A 20,479-nucleotide genomic window follows, 5' to 3' on the forward strand; every position below is an offset into this window, starting at 1 on the left:
TTCCTGCCCCTGGTCCCGCTTCTGCTGGTCTCCTGCATCTTGGTGCCTTGTTCTGGCTCCCAGACTGGTGCTCCTGTCTATGCTTGGTCCCAGCCAGCTGCGCGGTGAGTGCCTTTGGACTCCATACCCTGCGTGGTGGATGGGGTCCTGGTGCCCTTATCCATGGTGAGAAGCTGCCTGGGATATCTTGGGACTGTGACACCCAGGAAAACCTACCTATTTATATGTATTTCCAAGGCGCATTTACCAGAAAGGGCCTTTAGAGTAAGCCAGAGACTATGAATAGCTTTTGATTCTTCCACATTTTTCAGCATTTGCGAGGGGCTTGAGACTGCTTCTCCCTGATACCCCGGTCCTACTGTATTATTCACCCTTTTGGTAAAAGCGTCCCCCAGTTTCCTCAAAAATTAAACAGAAAGAATCTTAAACATTTCAAAAATAAATAAATAAATAAAAGGTGGGAGGATGGGAAACAAACATTTGTGATTAAATGTTTAAACTATCCCACTGTTTTTCCCCAGAACTTTTCATAGCCTCGTGAGTTAATACAGGACTGAAACATTTAGAAAGAGAGCATCCACATCAAGTAAACAGTGGAGATAAATTTTATGAAATAGAAAAAGAGAGAAGCTTTCCAGGAGAAACAAACACAGTGTCAAACTTCCAGTCATGTCGGATTAATAAATGTATTTGCTAGCGATTAATTCCGTAAGATGCAGAAAGGATGCATCATTACTTTAAGAAGACAACAACATTTCTGGAGCAGCAACTAGAACTTGACTCTGTTGATGCAAAGTCTCCCACGAAGCCCCTTCACCCATTCAACACAGGGCTTGATAGCACAGCTGTTTGGTGTCGAAGGAGCACAGGTGAATCAACCCTACAGACACTCAAGAAATCATCAGGGTTTTTGAAAAAATGTTACTCCTTTGTATTCTCGAAGGTGTTACTGCTTTGTTAATGCCGGCTATCACCACTGTTGGTCAATGTTGGATCTTGTTCTCTTCAAACAGGACTTCATCCACTTTGATATCATTTTCGGAGACTGGAACCGACTCGCACATTTGTTCCTTGAACGCTAGGGCGATGGTGTAAGGCTTTCCTTTGGGGTGTTGAAGGCACCGGCTGAGGTAGGCGTCGTAGTAGCCCTTTCCTCTTCCCAGCCTGTTGCCGGTTCTGTCAAAGCCGAGACCTGGCATAAGGATGAGATCGAGCCCTTCTGTAGAAGGAAACACACACACACACACACACAGAGAGAAATATCAGTGTTTCTTGTTCCTTTATGCATGCTCAGGGCCAGGGAGAAATAGCGACTGGAACCTTGGAGGCTGACAATTCCCCAAGGTAGAAGGATGGATGATTTGAATCTGCAGGAAACATAAGGACGCCAGTGACGACACACCAATAAACAAAAATATGCTTTTGTTTTAAAAGGAAGGAAGCGGAAATCTACTGCTGTAAAGGTTATGGATGCCCGGCAAACCAGCTAGCTGCCACCACAACTAAATATCTCTTTGGGGATGTTTTCCACGTACCCGGTCTTCACTTTTATTTTTAACTCCTTACCTCCCCTTGTTTTTGCGTCGGGTAGCCAGGTTTTTTTCCCCCCCTCTGAGGTCCTTCCTTTTGCTGTTTGGTTTTCATGCAAGTCATCTCGCTTCCTTGGCTCCGTTTTCGTTCATCTTTGGGTGGTGTTTTTTAAAAGATTCTCCAAAGCAGGGGAGCGGAACAGCCACCACCACCACCCTCTTCCCCGAGATTCGCACCGGTCTAATTATTTTTATAGTTGATCTATGATCCAATCGATGAGATGAAAACCCAGTTTGCGCATTTAATAATAATCAAGATCCCCCCCTTTTTTTTTGTAGGAGAAACACTGGCAGGCGTGCAACCACAACAGCATGTTAACTACAGGTTGCTAGAGGGATCAAAAGGGAAATGCAATTAATTACAGGTTCAGCCTTCCTCGTGGGGGGATTTATAGGTCCCGGCCTCTTCCCCTCAACGTTGTGCTGGTTATGCAGGAAAGAGGCTGGGTGAAAAGAGGGCCAAGAAACTCAAGCTTGTCCCAAGTACACGGGAGAGCACGAACAGGCAAGGTGGTGCTTTCCCTGGCATATTATTTATTATTAACTTTTTTTAAAAAAACATTTTACTCTGCTTGCTAGCCCCAAAGGATCCCTTCCAGCTCTGCAGTTCTAAGATTATACGGCTGGCTGGAAACCTCCGTGGCTTAGGCAGAGGTTGGGAATTCGAATCCTCCCACTGCACCTCCTGGATAAGGGCTGGAGTCGACGATCTGGAGGGTTCCATCCAGCTCAGCCATTCTGCGACATTTAGACAGTCTCCTCGTTCCCACCACATTTCTGTCCTTGGAGCACAGGGCAAAAAATACCTGTCCCCTTCTTGCGAGCCATTTTTAAAAGGAAGTGATGCTGATCCTGGAGCACGAAGCAACCTCCGTCTTCTTTCCTCCCCTTAAAAAAAACTAGATAGGTTTATGGCCTGCATGGGGACCCTGAGCTCCTAACCTGCATCCCCATCCTCGGAGAATTTTTTTTGTTGGCCATCTTGCTTTTAAAGGTTGATTCGGGCCGCCGCCGAGCAGCATCGAGGCGACCGGCTGTCGTCCTGAAGGGCTGCCAAGCAGAAAGGCAGACCTACGTGCCGATCTGCTATTTCTGGACCAACATGGCGCAGGAGACGCCAAGGGAACGTTTGAAACCAATGAGCCTGTGGCGGCTGCGTTAGCCTGTTGGAACGAGTCTCCTCATCTCACTTGTTAGGGGTTGGGTTTTTTAGTGGAGGAAAGAAACTTAAGGAACTTTATATTCCACAGGGGAAGGATGCAGGGAAAACATTGTGTTTTACACAAAGGAGAAAGAAGGGGAAACGGATCTAAACAAAAAGATGTCGAAAGTGCTCAAAACTGGGAAGGAGGTGAACCTGAATCTCCTGTACTTCTCTATCCACTGCACTAACCACTCTGCCAATGTGTCTCTACTACCAGGCCGTTCTTTGGCGTGAATCTCCCAATGCTGCATCCACTTACTTGAGAGGATGATGGACATAAAAGGGGAGAAAGCAAGAGTTTTCCACTCCTTCCTCTATCACCCTTACCCTCTCCCACCTCTACATGCAAGCTTTCTGTACAATATGACCAGCCTGAAGTAAACTATTTCCTCTTAATCATTCCAAGCTTCTGGCAGGGAGTTGCAATTTATTCGCTCAAGGCGATTGGGTGGGTGCGGTGCGTATAATGACCGCCAAGGCCCTCTCGACTGAGCTTTTGTGTTGGGCTTTTTTTAAAAAAGGGAAACAAAGGTAGAGCTCCTGGAGTGAAGGATTCACAATTCCCTTTTGTAACAGGGAAGCAAACGTCTGATGCCGCATTCAGACAGAAACTCATCTGTCCAACTTTTTTTTAAAAAATCTCCCTCTGGCAGCTGCTCCAGAGCATCAAGGAGATAGAAAAGGGCTTCAGAGTAAATTAGAGCCCTGATCTGACTTGGTTTAACGAAGCCTTGGCTTCTCCGTAGCCCCCCCCCCCCCCGGCAGGATTCTCTCTTAACCCAACCGGCAGAATCTGAGGATCACCCGGAGGTCTCCCACCGAAGAACGAACCAGGCCTGCCCCTGCTTCCAGAATCAGACAAATCTGGGTGTGCTCAGGAAGGTACAGTGGTAAATACCACATTGTAATGGACTTGGTGGCCGGTCTCTCATTGCTAGTCCCAACCAGAGCAGATTTATTGACTCAAGCGAAGTCAACCAAGGCGTTGATTCAATGGCTCAACTCTAGTTGAGACCAACAAGATGATATTATTATTTGGTGCATGCTTTCAAGGAGGTCTTCACTAAGGGCTTTAATATTCCTATAATGTTGAACTGTTCTCTGTTGTCGTTGCTCATGTGCCGCTAAGTCGCTCTGATTTACGGCGACCGATGAATGAGCGCTCTCCAAAATTTGCTGCCCTCCACAGGCCCTACTCAGCGCTCGCAAAGGCATGCCTGTGTCATAATTTAGTTGGGTTGTTTATTTTTAATAATTTGTAAGCCGTTGTAAGCCCCTCAACTGGGAGCAAGGTGATAGAAAAGCACCCTAACTCATTGGTTCAAAGCCTACCGTCTATCTTTGTTACTAAGCAGTGCCACATGCTAGCTTTATCATGAGCTTCTTATCAGCCTCTTACCAGTTCCCCTCCCACCCAGCCAGTGCTTCTCTTAAACACTCATAAGCGACCGTCTTAATAAAAATGACAGCACGCATCTACCTCAGCTGCCTTCAGATCTCTCGAGCTAGGTCTGATTTCTCCTGTACGTGAGCGCCATGACTGAACAAGATTTTTAATTACAGCAACCGCAGGAGAAATGTCACTCTATCTCACAAGGAAATCTCTGGCATGCTGACATCTGCTGGTCATAAAAAGAGATTTTTTTTTTGCCCCCTGGCTCACAAAAGACCCATCTCTTGACCTGCGACGTTTAAGCTGTTTCACCCGGAACGAACACAGAGGACGTAGCTTGTTGCACTGACTCAGCAAACTTCAATGCCCACCAATTGACCCTCTGTGCTACACACGTGTGCAAGCGTGTGCCCACTGCATTTATATTTCTAGACACTAAAACATTTTAGAAACACTCAAGTCAATCGCAGGCTTGCGGCATAAATGCAAAGCGAATTCACACTGAACTGGTTTAGGACTAACGTTAAAGCATGGTTCCCCATGATATGCCTAAATCAATCCTCTTAATCTTTTCTTCTCCAGGACTCCGATGAAATGCCCCAATGGAAGGGAAATTTTGAAGGTTTTCAACTAACCACAGTCACTCACTGTGTCTCAACTGAGCAAACTGTAGCTTGTTTCGGCTGTGACTGGGAAAACAAGGCCAGCTCACCAAACAACATTGGTTTGAGCTAACCACAGTTTAATCTAACTACTGATGGAGAACTTAGTTTCACTCTAGTTTCGATACCCATGTACCCAGATTTGCAAAGTTCTTCATTTCTGGGAAAGAGACAACTGGAGTTCAAGAAAATTTGAATTTGGAAAAGACAGATGTGGTCACCCAGATTCAATGTTCCGGGTAATCTTACGCTTAAAAATCTGCTTTAAATTCCTGTGTATTCAACTATTCTAGTCCTGATTTAGTTTCTCTCTCTCTCTGAACTCTCCCTGAGAGGAATCTCATTATGAAATGAAGTTGAAAGCAAGTGGCTCATCATTAAGCTAAAAACAGCAAGTGTACAAATACTAAAAAGGGGTCAAACAAATACCACACTCGAAAACAGTAAACAGAAGCAACAGCAACAACACATTCAACACAGTAAGGCATAGTAATCCCATTTTAAAACCCTACTCAGGCAGCCAGGCATTCATGGAAAGCTTGCTTGAAGAGAAAGGTCTTCACCGGCTTGCAAGAGGACTGCAAAGAGTGGGTTGTGCTATAATACGGCGTAGATATAGCAACGTTGGTTTCATCGCCTAGACATTTTCCTTCTCTACTTTTCAGGATTTAACTCCCTACACATCCCTCCTCAAATACCCCCAAAACTCTGCTGGAAAATTTTTTTCCCCGCAACGTGCTTTTCAATGGCTAAAACTCAGATGGGATTTAGGCCCTTATGTTTCGTGCAACTTCCCGCCATATAAGCGCGCCAGAGGTTGGACCTACCTATCTGGGAATGTACCCCACTGAAGTCAATTGGGCTTACTCTTGAGTAGATGTGCGTGTTATCTCCCCCGGATCAGCTAGGAAGTGCTTGGATAGTGCCGGGCTGTTTCTACAAAAGAAATCGCTCTTTATCCCCATCAGAACCCGTCCATCATCATCCTAACGGCGCTATACACCTGCATCTCTTTTCTCGCTCGGCAGTTTGAAATTCTAGGCCTCACTGTCTTTTAGAAGAATTTCATTCCAAGCCTTGAATCGTGTCATTTAAAAAAATTAAATCAAGAACGAAGCTTTGATTTTAAATTTTGTGTTTTTTTTATGACCGGCATGAATTATTTTTCTGGTTTCCACCCCCCCCCCAAAAAAAAATAAAATTAATCTCTCACTCCAGTGTATATTGTATCAAAAGATCTTAATGGATCTTTCTAGAAGGGAAGGAAATCCAATGGGCCTAGCCGTCATTTCTCCATCTCATTCGGAACAGTTTTGGCTTTTCCTCTTGCGCTATTTAACACCTTGCCGTTCCCAACCCAAGCAGTGGATTTCTCTGCCACTTGGTACACATCTTATTTAAGCTCTCCAACAGACCGGCAGCGGCGTTATTTAGCACATGAGGGAATTTTTCAGGGCTCCTAATGACACTTGTACTCCTACAGAACGGCAGTCTGAGAACAATTAACTTCTTTTGCTCATTATACCTTCAACGGTATGTAATGATTTTTCTCCCGCCTCCACAATCAAAGTCCTGTCTTCGCCTCACCTTCTCATTTTATTTAAAAATTCCTAAATGTTTTCAAGGACACCCCTTATATTCGGGGGAGGGCATTCCAAAGTGTGGGGTAAATACTGAGAAGAGTATTCCAGAATCTAGGTCAAATCCTTATTGGGCAAACTTGATATCATCATTAGTCCCTCGACCTAAACTACCTCGCAGGGCTGGTGTATGGCCAGATCCCCTCCAATCTCACCTTCTTCATATTCACCAACAATGCCTGAATCTGGCACGCTTAGGAGGTAACAGTAAGTAGTAGACCATCTTATCATGCCACCGACAGGTTACCCGCTTGTAACCGTAGTTCTTCGAGTGGACCTCTGTGATTCACACCCTGGGTGATTTTTTGAAGGTCCCCAGAGGTTCTTAGACTAATGGGTGGAATCTTAATAATGTTTCCATCAGGGCCATGTAAGTTGCAGCCGCTAATTGAGGCTAATTGGCAAGGGGCTGCCTCTCAGCTGCCTCATCTGGCATGTCATCAATTAGCTGCAATTAGCTGCAGCAAGTCTCACATGCCTTACATGAACCTCAACAGGATTCCGAACAGGATTTTTTTTCTCTCTCCCTAAAGGCATGACTGTGCTATTAGGGCATTTCCAAAAAAAAATGTGTCCCGTCGTTGAGAGAAAAGTGGCCTATAAATAAATCAAATAAATCTACCCTAAAACCCACATGTGCAAACCTGTGTCCGATTTTAACGTGCAATGCTTTCCCTTTTTTAGGTTTCAGGGATCAGGTAAAGCGATCCCTTTCACCGCAACGCTGCAAAAGGCGCGCCGCTCACCTGCCGCAGACAATGCCTCTTCCCTCACGTCCTCCTCGGCCGGCTGATGGATGTTCCAGGATGTCACCGGGAGAGAGGCGATTTCTTGGTAGGAAGCCAACTTCACCATGTCCATGTGGTTGCTCTGGGGCTGGTACCGTGGAATGAAACACTCTTTCCCTTGCTGAAAAATATCTTTAATGATTTCTGCCGTCTGGATTTCATCCGGCAGGCTCAGGAAGACCGCAATGCGCTGAGAGGCTTGGTATCGGGCGTGCTGCATCACCTGAGTGGATAAAGGGATCGAATACGGAGTCTGTGAGGTGGGGAAATGAACAATAGCTACTCATGTATTTACCGCCCGGCTTTTCCACAACACGTAACTTTTTAACCACTCGGTCCATGTTCTCAACTCAACTGAGGATCAAATCACTAATGACTAACAGCACGTCTTTAGAAGATGGGATCCATTATTTTTCCAAAGACACGATTTCAGCACAGCTTCGTGACTCAGCCATCGGGCTGGCTTTTGGGTCCCGTGTCCAATTGGAAAACAAAACCAGCAAAAAATTTGCAAATTCTGGGAGGAAAGAAAAGCTCCTGCTCTGACACTCAGATGCTATCAGCAGTTAAGACACGTCCTCTTCTAATGACGTGCTCTCTTTAATGGAGTGTCTGATCCTTCAAAAACCTTTGGTTTTAATATTTGTCTATATTACAAACGGGTGCTAATTTCCTTTTGGTCTATTTTTGATAAGGATTTTTACCCATTGCCACCATTTCTCCCATATATGGATGACAAATAAGTTACAATTTGAGAAAGAGAATGTAGGAGAAACCAAAACCAACAGATGCAGCCATCTATGGTGGGGGTGTGTGCAGCATAAGTACTCCAGTTTGGGTACTGATCCTCAAAATATGGCTTGCAGGGACCCATGTATTTTGCTCTGGGCCATCCCAGCACTTTCATACTGAGCGATGAGCTCCTTGCTTCCCGTCAAAACTCTCCCTCCCAATTCAGGATCAACACGAGACCATCTTCAGTTTAAAAGTTAGCATAAAGTCCAATAGATGTGGATTTAATTAATGCAGGCTTTGATAACCGGCAGTACCTTTTCCTGCCACGGCCCCTGGAGGGGACCAAGATTTTATTTAAAGACGGAAGACAACATGCCCGCAGAAGATTCTACGATCTGCAGCATGGTGGAACCAGACCAAAAATGGCACCACGGTCTGCAAAAAAGGAAATGCTCCCACATTTCCAAATCAGCAAAATGGCTGTTATTGTGGAATCAGAGCGTGCAAAACAGCAAGACTTCAATCGCCCCCACAACCATTAAGCAAGGAAAGGGAGACTGTGACTCATTATACACAAGAGGGGAAGTCAACCCAGGACAGTTACTCCAAGACCTAATTAAGATCTTTGGAAAAATTGGGATCTAAACAAAGGTGTTCCAATGGACAATTCTCCCCTCCCACTCTCTTTCGATTTCCAAACATTTCCGCCTGTTGGACGATGGGCGGCCATCTCTCGGAAATGTTTGGCCTGTGGATTTCCTCCATCCGCATGATGCTGGATGAGATAACTGTATGGGGAGCCATCCAATATTGTTCTGTCAGAGGAAATTCTGCCCCATCAGCTGAGAGACCCGCTAACTCTCTCAGGGGGTCTTGTTGTGGTCTCGCATGGACCACGGAGATGAAGGAAATCATCCAAGTCATGAGGGGTGTATCTACATGATACAATCACAGAGTTTCACACCAACTGTGGCTCCATCCTAAAGAATGCTGGGACTTGTAGTTTGATGAGGGACTTAGAATGCTTACTGGGATCTCAGTAAACTACAAATCCCAGTATTCCATAGGACAGACCAGGGACTCTATTCATGGTGACTCCAACTTCAGAGGTGCTGTGAATCCATGCCAGATTTTAGTCTATGCTTCCCAAGAGCTATCCAGGGTGCTGAACCCTGGCTCCAAAATAGGTTCAGCATCTTGGACAAATCCTATAAAAGGCAGGTTAAAACCCAAAGTGGATGCACCAGATTTAGAAACCTCTAGAACAGGCAACCACTGGGAAAGACCATGACTTCACAGTTGGACGGGTGTCAATTAATTGTTGGTCTTCAAGTGTGGAGAGCATAGAAAGGTTCCTATCTTGGACTCCCAGGTGTCCATGATGGCTGTAGGATTCTGGCCTCCGCAGTCCAAAAACAGTAACTTTTCCTAGGGTAATACTTCACAGGACTACCCTGTGGCAGTGCTCACATGAGACCGAGACCAAACCAGACCACCCATGAGAACATTAGAAATGAGGGCCAGATCTCTAAATCAATGGCTTCCAGCCTGGGATCTCCAGATGTTCTTGGATTAAAACTCCCAGAAGCCTTCACCGCTTGCTGTTCCGGCCAGGATTTCTGGGAGCTGTAGTCTAAGAGCATCTGGAGACCCCAGCTTTGGAACCAGTGCTGTAAACGGACCAGCGAAGGCCAGCAGGACCATTTAGCAGAGCCTCAAGAGAACCACAGCACACACAAAAAAACAACAGTGATGTGATCAAGAACAAAGAAGCAAACAGAGGCATTAAAGGCACCTTTAAGTCGGAGGAGATGCTTTATCAAATTGTGATGAGATAAAGGTACGTTCCCCGTAAAGTCCCCTTCCGCTTGAACATGGAACCTGAGTGAACTGGAAACTCATTAACCAGATTTCTCAAAACGGAATCAAGAGACCCATGAGTAAATGTCTCTTGGCTTAACCACAGACCTGAACAGGAACGGTGGGTGGGAGGGTTGCAGGTGGGGGAAACAGAACCGTAGGAGGGGGAATCTGAGTCACAAGACCCACACCTCACAGCAGGTTTTCTCCCAGAATTGAAGTCGCCCTTTTCTTGAAGACAGGCTCTGCTCTATTTACAGCAGAAAGGGTCACCAGAAAGGTGATCAAGGCGGAGTGGAAGACGCATGTCCCCTCTGATACTAATCAGTCAACCGAGGGAGACTAATTACCTTAAAGATTAGAGCATCCTAGACTTGTTTGGGAGGAAGGAGGACTGAGGGTCTGGATCCTTAGATCCCTGATGGCGTGGCACTCCGCCTGCTCTACATCTTCTCTATAAGCCACCTTCCGCAGTCATCTGCTGATGGGGTGGAGGGCAGCTCCCATCATCCGCGGGCAAAAGTCCCGATGGCCTGCTGGCTGTAGACGATGGGGGGTGGAGTCCACCATGCCCGAGGGCTGTCGGGTTGAGGGAATCTGCCCTGCTTCAACCGAGGACTCCCACACACACACCCTACTTGCTCCCATTAAAGAAGTGGTTCCATAAACCAGCGGTTCCCAAACTGGGCTCTCCAGATGTTCTTGAACTACAACTCCCATAAAGCCCAGCCAGCACCGCTAGTCAGGAAGGCCTCTGGGAGTTTTAGTCCAAGGCAGAGGCAGGAAGAAGGAAACGAGAGGAGGGCTGATGGGTGCGGAAGTTCAAATCCTAAGCACCTGGATTCCATTCAAGGAAATGTTAATCGTCATTAAATACTATTAGCGGAACAAGCGGATATTAGATCACATCAATCCTGAACTCTCTCTCCGGAGGCCAAAAAGGAGGAACCCGAGGCTGTCCTCCTTTGGGCACGTCCCGAGAAGGTGGGATTCTCTGGAAAAGACAACGAGGCTGGGAAAGGCGGAAGACAGCAGGAGAAGAGGAAGACCCAATACAAGATGGACGGACTCCCTCAAGGAAGCCAGGACTCTTGAGCTTGCAAGAGCGAAGAAGGGCAGTGAAGGGCAGGAGATCGCTCGTGCCTTGGGTTTGCCTTGAGAGCAATAGCAAAGCTGAGGCTGAAAACAAATCCGTCCTGCAGGGGCGTCCTGTCTGGAAAAGCTCCTTTTTTGGATCCAACCCATCGCCCATCCTAGGGGTCCAAGATGAGGATCCCTGCAGGCACCGCGTAGAATCCACTGCGTGCAGGGGCACACACACACACACACACACACACACACACACACACACACACACACACACACACACACACACACACACACACACACTCTTTTCCTCCCCCTCCCCGCTTAGACACGCTCAGTGACGTCACTTTCCCCTATGCTAATTTCTCCTCCCCTTTCCCCCCCACACACACCCGCCTCCCTCCCGGGCCGCCGGAGAACCTGCCCTGACGTCACCGAGGGGGCACTCCTTCCCCGGTGGGGGGAGGGGGAAAGGAGAGAGGGGGAGGAGCCGGGGGTTTCCGGGGTGGGGGGAGGAGAAGGGGAATCCCCCCATCCCAGGGAAGGGGCGGGGCTTGGTGTCCCGTGATGGGGGGTGGAGGAATGTCCGCTGCGCCCGGGGGGGGGGGTCCCTGCGCGGAGGGCTTTCCCCGCTTTGGGGAGCTGGGAGGGGGGGCGAGGGCCGACCCCCCCCCTGGAGTGTCCCCCCCCACTTTGCGGAAGGGGGTCCCGGGATCGGAGGGGAGGGAGCGGCGTCGGGGGGGGAGACCCACCTGGCGAGCCAGCCGGCCCGACTGGCGCCGCTTCTCGTCCTCTCCCAGGGCGCGCAGGCGGCGCTTGAGCTCCGCGCGGAGGGCGCGCTTGGCCGCCTGCACCGAAGCCATGACGGCGCCCTCTGCGCGCGAGTCCAGCCCGGCCCGACCCGGCGCGCCCTCCTGCGCGCGTCTCTCCCGGCCCGCCACCGAGGAGCGCGCCGCCCCCTTGGCCCGCGGCCGGGACCCGCGACCTGCACCCGGGGTGTTTTTTGGTTTTTTTGCCCTGGCACGCTCGGAGAGGCGCCAACGCGAACGGAGAGCTTCCAACTCCTACTTGCCAGGAAGTCCTACCACACTTCCCTTGATCCTTCCTTCCTTCCTTTTTTTAAAATTTTAATGGCGATTTTATTGCCATCCCCTGTCCCGCAGACCTCGGGGGGGGGGGTCAGGAGGAAAAACCACACACACACACACACACACACACACACACACACACACACACCCCTCTGTGTCAGATGTCCTTTGGTCTGGATTCCTTGAGGAAGGGGTTGGATTCGATGGCCATTCAAGGCCCCCTTCCCACGCCAGGATTCTGCGATTCTATGACTTTTGGTTAAAATGAAGACATGCGTGCTGGTGGAGCTAACTGACCATCATCCTCCTCCTTATGTTTATCAGGCAAAATCCAAACGGAAGACCAACAAGAACATGGAGACAAAAACACGTGCCATCTTAAAGACTATTCCGCGTCGTGGACTTGATCCACGAAAGCTGAGATTAAAACACAATAGTTAGTTGCACGTGCTTTTTGTCCATTTTCCCCTCTTTTTCTCCTTTGGATTTTGCCTGACAGGCTTGCACAGACAGACACCGTGACCTCTTCTAAAACTGGCTACATTCCTCCTTTTTCAGCTTTCCTCTGTCCCGCATGTGCCACGTTTTTGCTGCAAAGCTTGGCGCGCCGACAAACATGTTCATAACTATCTGCCGTGCTGTCCAAATGCAGGAACATTTGGGGGGGGAGGGTCTCAAATATTTCACCACCCGATGTCGTGCTGTCGCACACCCTTGTCACACAGCTGTCTGGTGCTGGCTTGTTCTTTGCTGCCAGTGTGGTTGCAAAACTGCTCTCCTGTCTTGCCTAATCGTGAATCTGAAGTACTCTTGTACAGCGTGTAATTCTGTGTGGAAGGTCATCCATGTGCCCCAGCCATAATCAGCCATCTGTGTTGTGCTACACTGACTCTAGTCACATCTGGAGGGCCACTCAATCATCATCATCCCGTCTAAGGCATGATTCAGAAGAAGAAGAAGGAAAAAAAAAACATTTGACTGATGACCCAAATCCATTTGCCCCTGCTAATCATCTACGCAAGCATGTAGCAAATAAAAGTATAACACGAGTTGTTTTTTAGTTTCTAGTAGATCAACATAAACTTTATGTATTTTTCAAAAATAATATTGGCTGCAGCTCCTTTTAGCTCTAGATAGGCTAAGCAACAGTGTGGAATAATAGGACCTTTAGATCAAACACATCATTTCACTGGACTGAATCGATGCTTCAGGCTTCATCGCATAAGAACACAGAGCAGGATCAAACCAAAGTTCTCTATCCCAGCTAGAGGACTGGAGGACCCCCGGATATCAAATGTCTCCCGCATGGCTGATTCTTGTGTCCACATTGGCTGCAGCTGATCATAGCTGAAGTCTAAGAACATCTGGAGGGTGGTATTATCTAGTCCAGTGGGTCCCAACCTTGGGCCTCCAGATGTTCTTGGGCGAAAATGGCCAGAAGCCTTCACCCCCAGCTGTGCTGGCCAGGATTTCTGGGAGTTTGCAGTCCAAGAACATCTGGAGGCCCAAGGTTTGGAACCACGGATGTAGCCCAGCATACTGTTTCCACGCTTGCCAAAAACGGAGTAGGAAATGGCTCGCGTGAAATGATATTCCACACAGTGGGATTTAATTGTGCTTTGAAATTGCTGGATAGCTTTGCAATTGAGGTCTCCGGCTGGGGAACCAGAGGTTGTGGGTTCGATTCCCCTACTGGGTGCCTCCTTGAGAGGGACTGGAAGCGATGATCCGGAGGGTCCCTCCCAGCACTGCCATTCCATCATAATTATGATGATGATGATGGAATGTAGACCTCTGTGAGGGAAAATGAAAAGGAGGGGGAGGTCGTGCAGAGTTGGTTCAAACCTATGAAAGTGGAGAGCCTTGTTCGTAGACTCAGTGGACCATCTTATCTGGATTTCCTATATATCAGCCCAGTTCTCGGAAAAGAAAGTTAAAAGTTATTTTAAAAAGGCTTAACTGCTTATTTCCCATAGAAAGGCTGGAGAGGCCGGTCTTATGTGCTATTTGAATTCAAATGGTCTTCATGGGTTAATGAAATATCAAGCAGGCCCATCTATTGGTTAGCTGCTTGGTGGGGTCTTCGCATGCTGGGGGCCTAATGCACTTGCCTTCCCACATCTCTGTGTGTGTTGTGTTTATGTGTACCCAATTTTGCCATCGTTGGGCAGCGGCCTTACCAACCAAGGAGAGTGCCAGTCACCCTGAGGGCAGGCTCATGGTGAAGGGTTGCGTTTTTTTTTTTTCCGCCAAAGGGCCTCCCAAAAACTCCTTTTAATACGGATGGAGAGTATCAGAGACTAATTCATGGATATTCTTTTTTTTAATTATGTAATTCATAGGAAACCCGATAGAAACTGTGTTTATGTGGTATGGTGCCAGCCGTGTCTTACAGATACGACGACAGCAGTGTTTTTAACACGAGACAAGACTATGTACAAATAAATAACATAAATAAGATCTGAAATGTTACAAAAGTCGGTGCCGTCTTTGACTCAGCTGGGCAGTTTTCCTGGAAGACACGGTGATGTAAGATCTCGTGATGCGTCCCATGTTTGGGGAAGCACGGATTCGTCAGTAATACTGACTGAAGAAGGATAATACGGAGATTAGTTTTGCCTGCACGTTGCGCAAAGACAGCCAGGGGCTCTTATCCTCAAACTTGGTGACAAAGCCATTGTCCTGCAGAGAGGGAGAGAGAAGATGCTCATTAGGATTTGTCTTATGGTGCCAGTGATGCTGTTGACTCAATGCCGGCCCTACCTTTAGGCAAAGTGAAGTAGCTGCCTAAGAGAACGCATTTGAGGTCTCGTTAAGGGCAACAACCTGGCATTTATTTGATCCGTTGCTGCTGCTTTGACTTGTGTTTTCATTGCCCTGAATCTGAAACCTTCAGCAGTGGCCCTGTTGGGTGGCCCACCATCCGGAGAAATCGGGTTGAGGGGTATGCAAAACAGATCTTTCTCCATTTCAGGATTTCCATGTGAAATCCCCTTCTTTCACATTTCCCTTACTCCGCTTCCAGTAAAGGTAAAGGTTCCCCTTGACAATTTTTGTCCAGTCGTGTTCGACTGTAGGGGGCGGTGCTCATCCCCATTTCCAAGCCATAGAGCCAGCGTCTCTTCCGTGGTCACATGGCCAGTGCGACTTAGACATGGAACGCTGTTACCTTCCCACCGAGGTGGTCCCTATTTATCTACTCGCATTTGCAAGCTTTCGAACCGCTAGGTTGGCAGGAGCTGGGACAAGCGACGGGAGCTCCCTCCGTCTCGTGGATTCAATCTTACGACTGCTTGGTCTTCTGACCCTGCAGCACAGGCTTCTGTGGTTTAGCCCGCAGCGCCACCACGTCCCTACTCCGCTTCCAGTAGATGGTCACAAATCTATTGTTCTGTCTGGCTTCTCATTGCAAATTGGCCTTTAAAGTCATTTAAAATCCATGTCTAAAGAGTGTTTCTTTTTTTTAAAAAAAATATTCATTTTCCATTGGGTTAGGGAAGATCATAGGGAAGGGGATTTGGAACAATGTATTGGAGTAAATAAAAAATACGGAATGATGGAGAACAATATATATCATTATTACTTTTACCTATACACTTTCTTACTAACCTTACGCCACACTAATCTTGCCAATTTTTTCTAAGCCTGTAAGATCTACAATTATATCTTATGTCTTCTTTCTTATAATCTAAACCCATTAGTCTAAAGAATGTTTCAAGGGTTCATCTTTCCGAGGGGCGGGGGGGTTCCCTTGTGGGTGGTAAAGTGTTTAATGGAGATTTTTAACCTAAGAAATAAAGAGAAAAGGACTGTTTATTCCAACACGTGCTGGCAAATTAACCTGCTGGCGTTTTGTAATCGGTAACTGGAAATGTCACCCTTTTGTTTGCCTGTTTGATATCTCAGGCATGCAGCGCTGAAAGATTTGATTGCCTGGAGGGAAAATGTTGTAAGACAAAGTGCTGTGCTTAAGGGTTCATCTCTCTCTGGTCCTTGAAATATCTTTTCTGACAGCCCTGCCTGGGTCACACTCTCCTCAGAATACATTTAGTGATCACTTTTTAAGGGTTTTTTTTAAAGGTAGAAATGGTTTGCTCTCCTGGGACTGTGCAGCTGGCCCGAGGCTACACGGGCTGGCGCTTGTCTTGAGAGGTCCAGTGGGGGAATGGAACTCCCAACTTCTGGCCCCACACCCAGAGATCTAAACCACGAGCTCTCCAGCCAACAAAAATAGCCCCTAATTTCACTGGGAGAGAGAGAAAAGGAGACTAAAGCAAGAGAAGGACCAAGAACTGCAGTGACCCTTTGGTGCAGACTGTTTCTTAGAAATTTAATGGAAATACCAAGGGGGAAAAACACATGTCTGTGGGGAAAATACACAAGGTTTCTGTATGCAACTTCCCCTAAATGGTAAATCCACAAAATGGAAAGTTCAGTATAGCGGCAAGGCGAATTAGAGGTAAAGATAGAAGAATCTGACAGGTTTGCATTTTTTTTGCATTTGAGAGAAACTAGCAAATTCACCCATTCAGACAAAGGGCCTTAAGCAGCAACAAAATATATAGCCTAACACTGCAGCTTTAGAAGAATACGTTTATAAGAGATTTCCTTCACACTCCTGTACAACACATCTGGGGCTTCCTTGTTCAATTTGTACAAGGACATTCTCTGTTATTTATTAATTCCAGTGGCCCTTGCCCAGTAAAACTGCCAGAACGGTGTAGGAGAAGATCGGAAGAAATAAAACAGATTGAAATTCAAATAAATTAAAACCCACAAATATAGGCAGACAACCACAATGAAAAGATCTATTTCAGCACTTTTTTTAACAAGTTAAAAATCAGCACCAAGAATAAATCCATGCAAGACGGATTGAGAGCAAAGTTTTCATAATGATTGGCTGGATAACAATTAAACCGGTTTTTTTTCTATATTTTCCTGTGCTTTCAATTGAGTCCCTCAGGTGAACATGAAGAAGTGCAATGTGGAAGCTAATCATCATCATCATCCTCTGCCACCAAGTCGATTCTGACTTATGGCTGCCCTTTGTCAAGGTTTTCTAGGCAGAGAATACACAGAAATGGTTTTAACATTCCCTTCTTCTTGGGACGGTGCAGCTGGCCCAAGGCCACCCAGGCTGGCTGTTCTCCCACGAAGCACATTGGGGGGGAATCGAACTACCAACCTCCATCTCCACAGCCAGAGACCTAACCTGCTGAGCTATCCTGCCAGCTCATGCGGAGGCTAAACCTAGTCTAAAGGAAAACTTCAGTGAAAACTTACCCATCCTCCGTTTTCACTGATCCATGTTGTCTTCGTTTTGACGATATAATCCGTCACAAAATGAGAAATCTGTTCCAGGGTCTTATCTCCCAAAGGGACACCCTGTCCTTGAAGCTTTTTAGCCAGAATGCCCCCAAACACGAATATTGTCAGAATCCGTCCCCAGTTCATTTCCCCGTCGGCAAATTCCTCTTCCATCACCTGGCTGAATATTTGGGTGGCCTTGTCTACCGAATGGATCTCCAGAGAGTCCAGGTACATCTGGAGCTGACCTTCTACCTCCTTCTGGAGCGCAGCACCAACTTTTCGCAATACTTCCGAAACTTTGCTCGGCGGGCCTTCCAGCTCCGCTTGTCCTCGACCAACATGTTTCAAGTAATCTTGAACCAGGCTGGAAACATAAAGGAAATCAGGGTGTGCCATGAATCTCCAACCGCAGAGAGCAAATTGTAGACTTCGAGCCCGGCGGGGCTGCTGACAATGCTGATCCGGACGCTTGACAAATGAATCTAGTGACTCCCAGGCTTTTAAAGACATGGTCATTTCGGGTGGTGGAATTTTTCATTTCCTCATCACTTTTCCAGCCAAAAAAAACACAAAAACCCAACACCATGACGTTACAGGAAAGCACGTCCCTCTCAAGAGATAACCTGTGACTGAAAGAGAAAGCTTGTCACATGGGCCAAGAGGAAGGAAGCTTGTTATGTAGACTTCCTCAAATGTTTTGATAAGTTCTGCAACTGAAAAGAGAAGGAGAAAAGGAGAGCAGGAGCCAGAGAGTGGAAACCGACATAACCAGATTGAGCGGGTTCAAAAGCCACAGAAAGCAGAATCAGGCCATGGATGTTTCGAAAATGGAAATGTGCCTTTTGGCCTCCACTTTCCTGCATGGTTCCCCCCAGGGTCAACTTTCAGATCGTAAGTGCCTCGGAGCCAGGGACCTGCCCTCCCACCATCCTTTGTAAAATGTCATGCAAACTATTTGTGTGATTAAGGGACAAATCCTGGGAGTGACGAGTTAGAAATAATGCAACTTACCTTTTGGGGTAACAAGGGTGTAACACAGTAGCATTTGACATGTAACATAATTAGCAAGCCTATGGTTCCTTAATTTAATGAGCAACATTTCCCCAGTTGCTTTCCTAAGTGACTTTAAAATGTCATTAACCCTGAAGAGTTTTGAATTTCTGGTTAAATTCTTCTCACTGTGCAGCAGAAGCGCACAAATTCACAGAGCAGGACAGTTTCAAGTTCCCTGGAACCAACTACTCTTTTTCTCATCAGCTGGCACTTAGAGTCTCAGTAACTCATTCTGAGATGTTAGTAAGGGAAAGAATAAAAGGTGCCATTGCTTACAATTAAACAGACCGAACAGCAAACTGACCAACGTGACTGCTTTCAACAACAGTCTCCCTGCTTTCACCAATGGGGGGAAAGAGACACAGAGTAGAGAGGCAGGGCTATCTTTGAACTCAGAGGCAAGGAAGGAACCATTGGTTACTGTCAGCTAGATTGACAGCCAGCCGAGCCCAGAAAGGTTCCTCCCAACCAAACCTACTAAAGGCAGCATGTGAGGTTGTAATAGCTCCAACAAGTAAAGGCATACTTCAGATGCGATTTGATGGTAATGTTCCATTTTTTTGGCCATTCTCTTATAAACTCTAACCTCCATCTAAAAGAAAAGAGTTACAGAAAGTTGCGGGGAGAGTGTCACGCTGCTCAGCAAGCAGAGGAGTGAATTCTTTCATGGAAGTAAAGATGGTGAACGGGTGAATGATAAATCGTGCTTGTTAATAGCAGTCATTGATGCCTGCCGTCGCCACAGACTGACGTCTCACCCTGGACCCCATTGCAGACAATAGAGGGCCAGGGCTATAGAACTTCCTTCTTTCCCTGTCTGATTTTGACCCTCCTGAATGGAAACAGGCTTGCTAGAATGTCTAATCCTGTTATTTACTGCAGTGGCGGAAAGCCTCCATAGTATATCCACAGGATGTTAGAAGAAATTTATTACGGTAAATTCCAGATTCATTAGACAAGTGTGTGATGTAACTGGGAAAACGTCGAGGTAACATGAAGTCAGAATGTGTTCACTTTTCCAATAAATCATTCCCGAAACAGCCAATAACTCTGATTGAATCTTGGCGCGCCAGCTTCTTCTCGCTGAAGTGATCTAATCTCTGCATCAAGGCAGCTCTTATCCCTACGGGATCTTGGTGCCAGGGGCAGACATGAATGAGGTGGAAACAGGTCCCCCTCTATGTTTAGGGGACCCACATCATTCCCCTCAAATCTGATGACCCGGTGGCATCCGGTCCCCAAAAGCCACACACTGCCCCTTTCCATATGTTGGCCGTGCTGCCAAAATCCAATTTTAATATAAGGCCCATGGAGATTCCATGCCTTAATTTAAAAGGTAAGGATCTTTATTTTGCAACTGTCCTGATATCAGAGATTTGTATCCTGGTACCCACTGAGTCCAATCTTCTGAGGCTTCGAGGATGGAGAGGTTGAACATCATCCATCCAGATGTGAACAGCTGGACGTTGGCTCCCCTCAAGTGCACTAAATTTCCAAATTCTCTAGGTATCAGAAAACCACCCCTAAGGGTCCGCACTGGAGCTTGGAAAAATTGTAATTTCCACGGTCTGGGAGATAACTGAGAATTAAGAAGCAAAGAAGGAGGGTTTTTCATGCACTCTGATCAATGGCAAGATATTGTCTTTACTGAGGATTCAGAGATTAAAATAGGGATGGAACAGAAACCAGTTCTGTTCAGACTTTAAGGCCAACATACTGAAGTGATGCTTTTTAAGCCAACACACAAATGGAAGCATCGTTCCCCTGTGTCATTAGCATTTTTCCAAATTTTATAGGGGAGCACTATGATTTTTTTAATGCAAATGCATAGCAAAGTGTGTACATTTGGAGTAGGTTAAAAAGCAGAGGTATAAACATTGATGATGATCTCTCTCTCTCTCTCTCTCTCTCTCTCTCTAACACACACACACACAGAGGGAGAAAGGGGGAGAGAGAGAGAGAGACTTGCATCCTGTAGTAGCGGCTTAGGGCTAAATTCAGGTTGGCTGTGGATTCATGAAAACAGAATATGTTTTAAAGCGAAAGGCAATGTGTTGCTGGAGGCTGTGGG

At 46.8% G+C, this 20,479-nt stretch overlaps 2 protein-coding genes across 3 annotated transcripts; both read right to left on the reverse strand.

Moving 5' to 3' along the window:
• Nucleotides 1-587: 587 nt before the first annotated feature.
• On the reverse strand, nt 588-12,075 carry MTHFS (methenyltetrahydrofolate synthetase). 2 transcript variants are annotated; one of them, XM_072981581.2, is made up of 3 exons: nt 11,710-12,075; nt 7,235-7,499; nt 588-1,219 (listed from the first exon to the last, which is right to left on the reverse strand). In XM_072981581.2, the coding sequence occupies exons 1-3, from the start codon at nt 11,818-11,820 to the stop codon at nt 984-986; spliced, it is 612 nt and encodes a 203-aa protein (XP_072837682.2). In that variant the 5' UTR covers nt 11,821-12,075; the 3' UTR covers nt 588-983. The 2 variants fall into 2 exon arrangements, with proteins under 2 accessions (XP_072837682.2, XP_072837681.2); XM_072981580.2 differs by lacking the exon at nt 11,710-12,075 and adding an exon at nt 10,222-11,134.
• Nucleotides 12,076-14,391: 2,316 nt separating this feature from the next.
• On the reverse strand, nt 14,392-18,869 carry BCL2A1 (BCL2 related protein A1). The gene is made up of 2 exons (XM_020781703.3): nt 17,329-18,869; nt 14,392-14,727 (listed from the first exon to the last, which is right to left on the reverse strand). The coding sequence occupies exons 1-2, from the start codon at nt 17,869-17,871 to the stop codon at nt 14,620-14,622; spliced, it is 651 nt and encodes a 216-aa protein (XP_020637362.3). The 5' UTR covers nt 17,872-18,869; the 3' UTR covers nt 14,392-14,619.
• Between the last annotated feature and the right edge of the window lie 1,610 nt (nt 18,870-20,479).

The sequence above is a fragment of the Pogona vitticeps genome, chromosome 12 (assembly GCF_051106095.1).
Source record: "Pogona vitticeps strain Pit_001003342236 chromosome 12, PviZW2.1, whole genome shotgun sequence".
Classification (NCBI taxonomy): domain Eukaryota; kingdom Metazoa; phylum Chordata; class Lepidosauria; order Squamata; family Agamidae; genus Pogona; species Pogona vitticeps.

Coding starts and splice junctions, on each gene's coding strand:
- MTHFS (XM_072981581.2), bottom strand. CDS start 11,820: ATGGCTTCGGTGCAGGCGGCCAAGCGCGCCCTCCGCGCGGAGCTCAAG. Junction 7,500..11,709: donor CGGGCCGGCTGGCTCGCCAG/GTGGGTCTCCCC, acceptor TTATCCACTCAG/GTGATGCAGCACGCCCGATA. Junction 1,220..7,234: donor AGAGGCATTGTCTGCGGCAG/GTGAGCGGCGCG, acceptor TTCCTTCTACAG/AAGGGCTCGATCTCATCCTT.
- BCL2A1 (XM_020781703.3), bottom strand. CDS start 17,871: ATGACCATGTCTTTAAAAGCCTGGGAGTCACTAGATTCATTTGTCAAG. Junction 14,728..17,328: donor TCAGTGAAAACGGAGGATGG/GTAAGTTTTCAC, acceptor CCCTCTCTGCAG/GACAATGGCTTTGTCACCAA.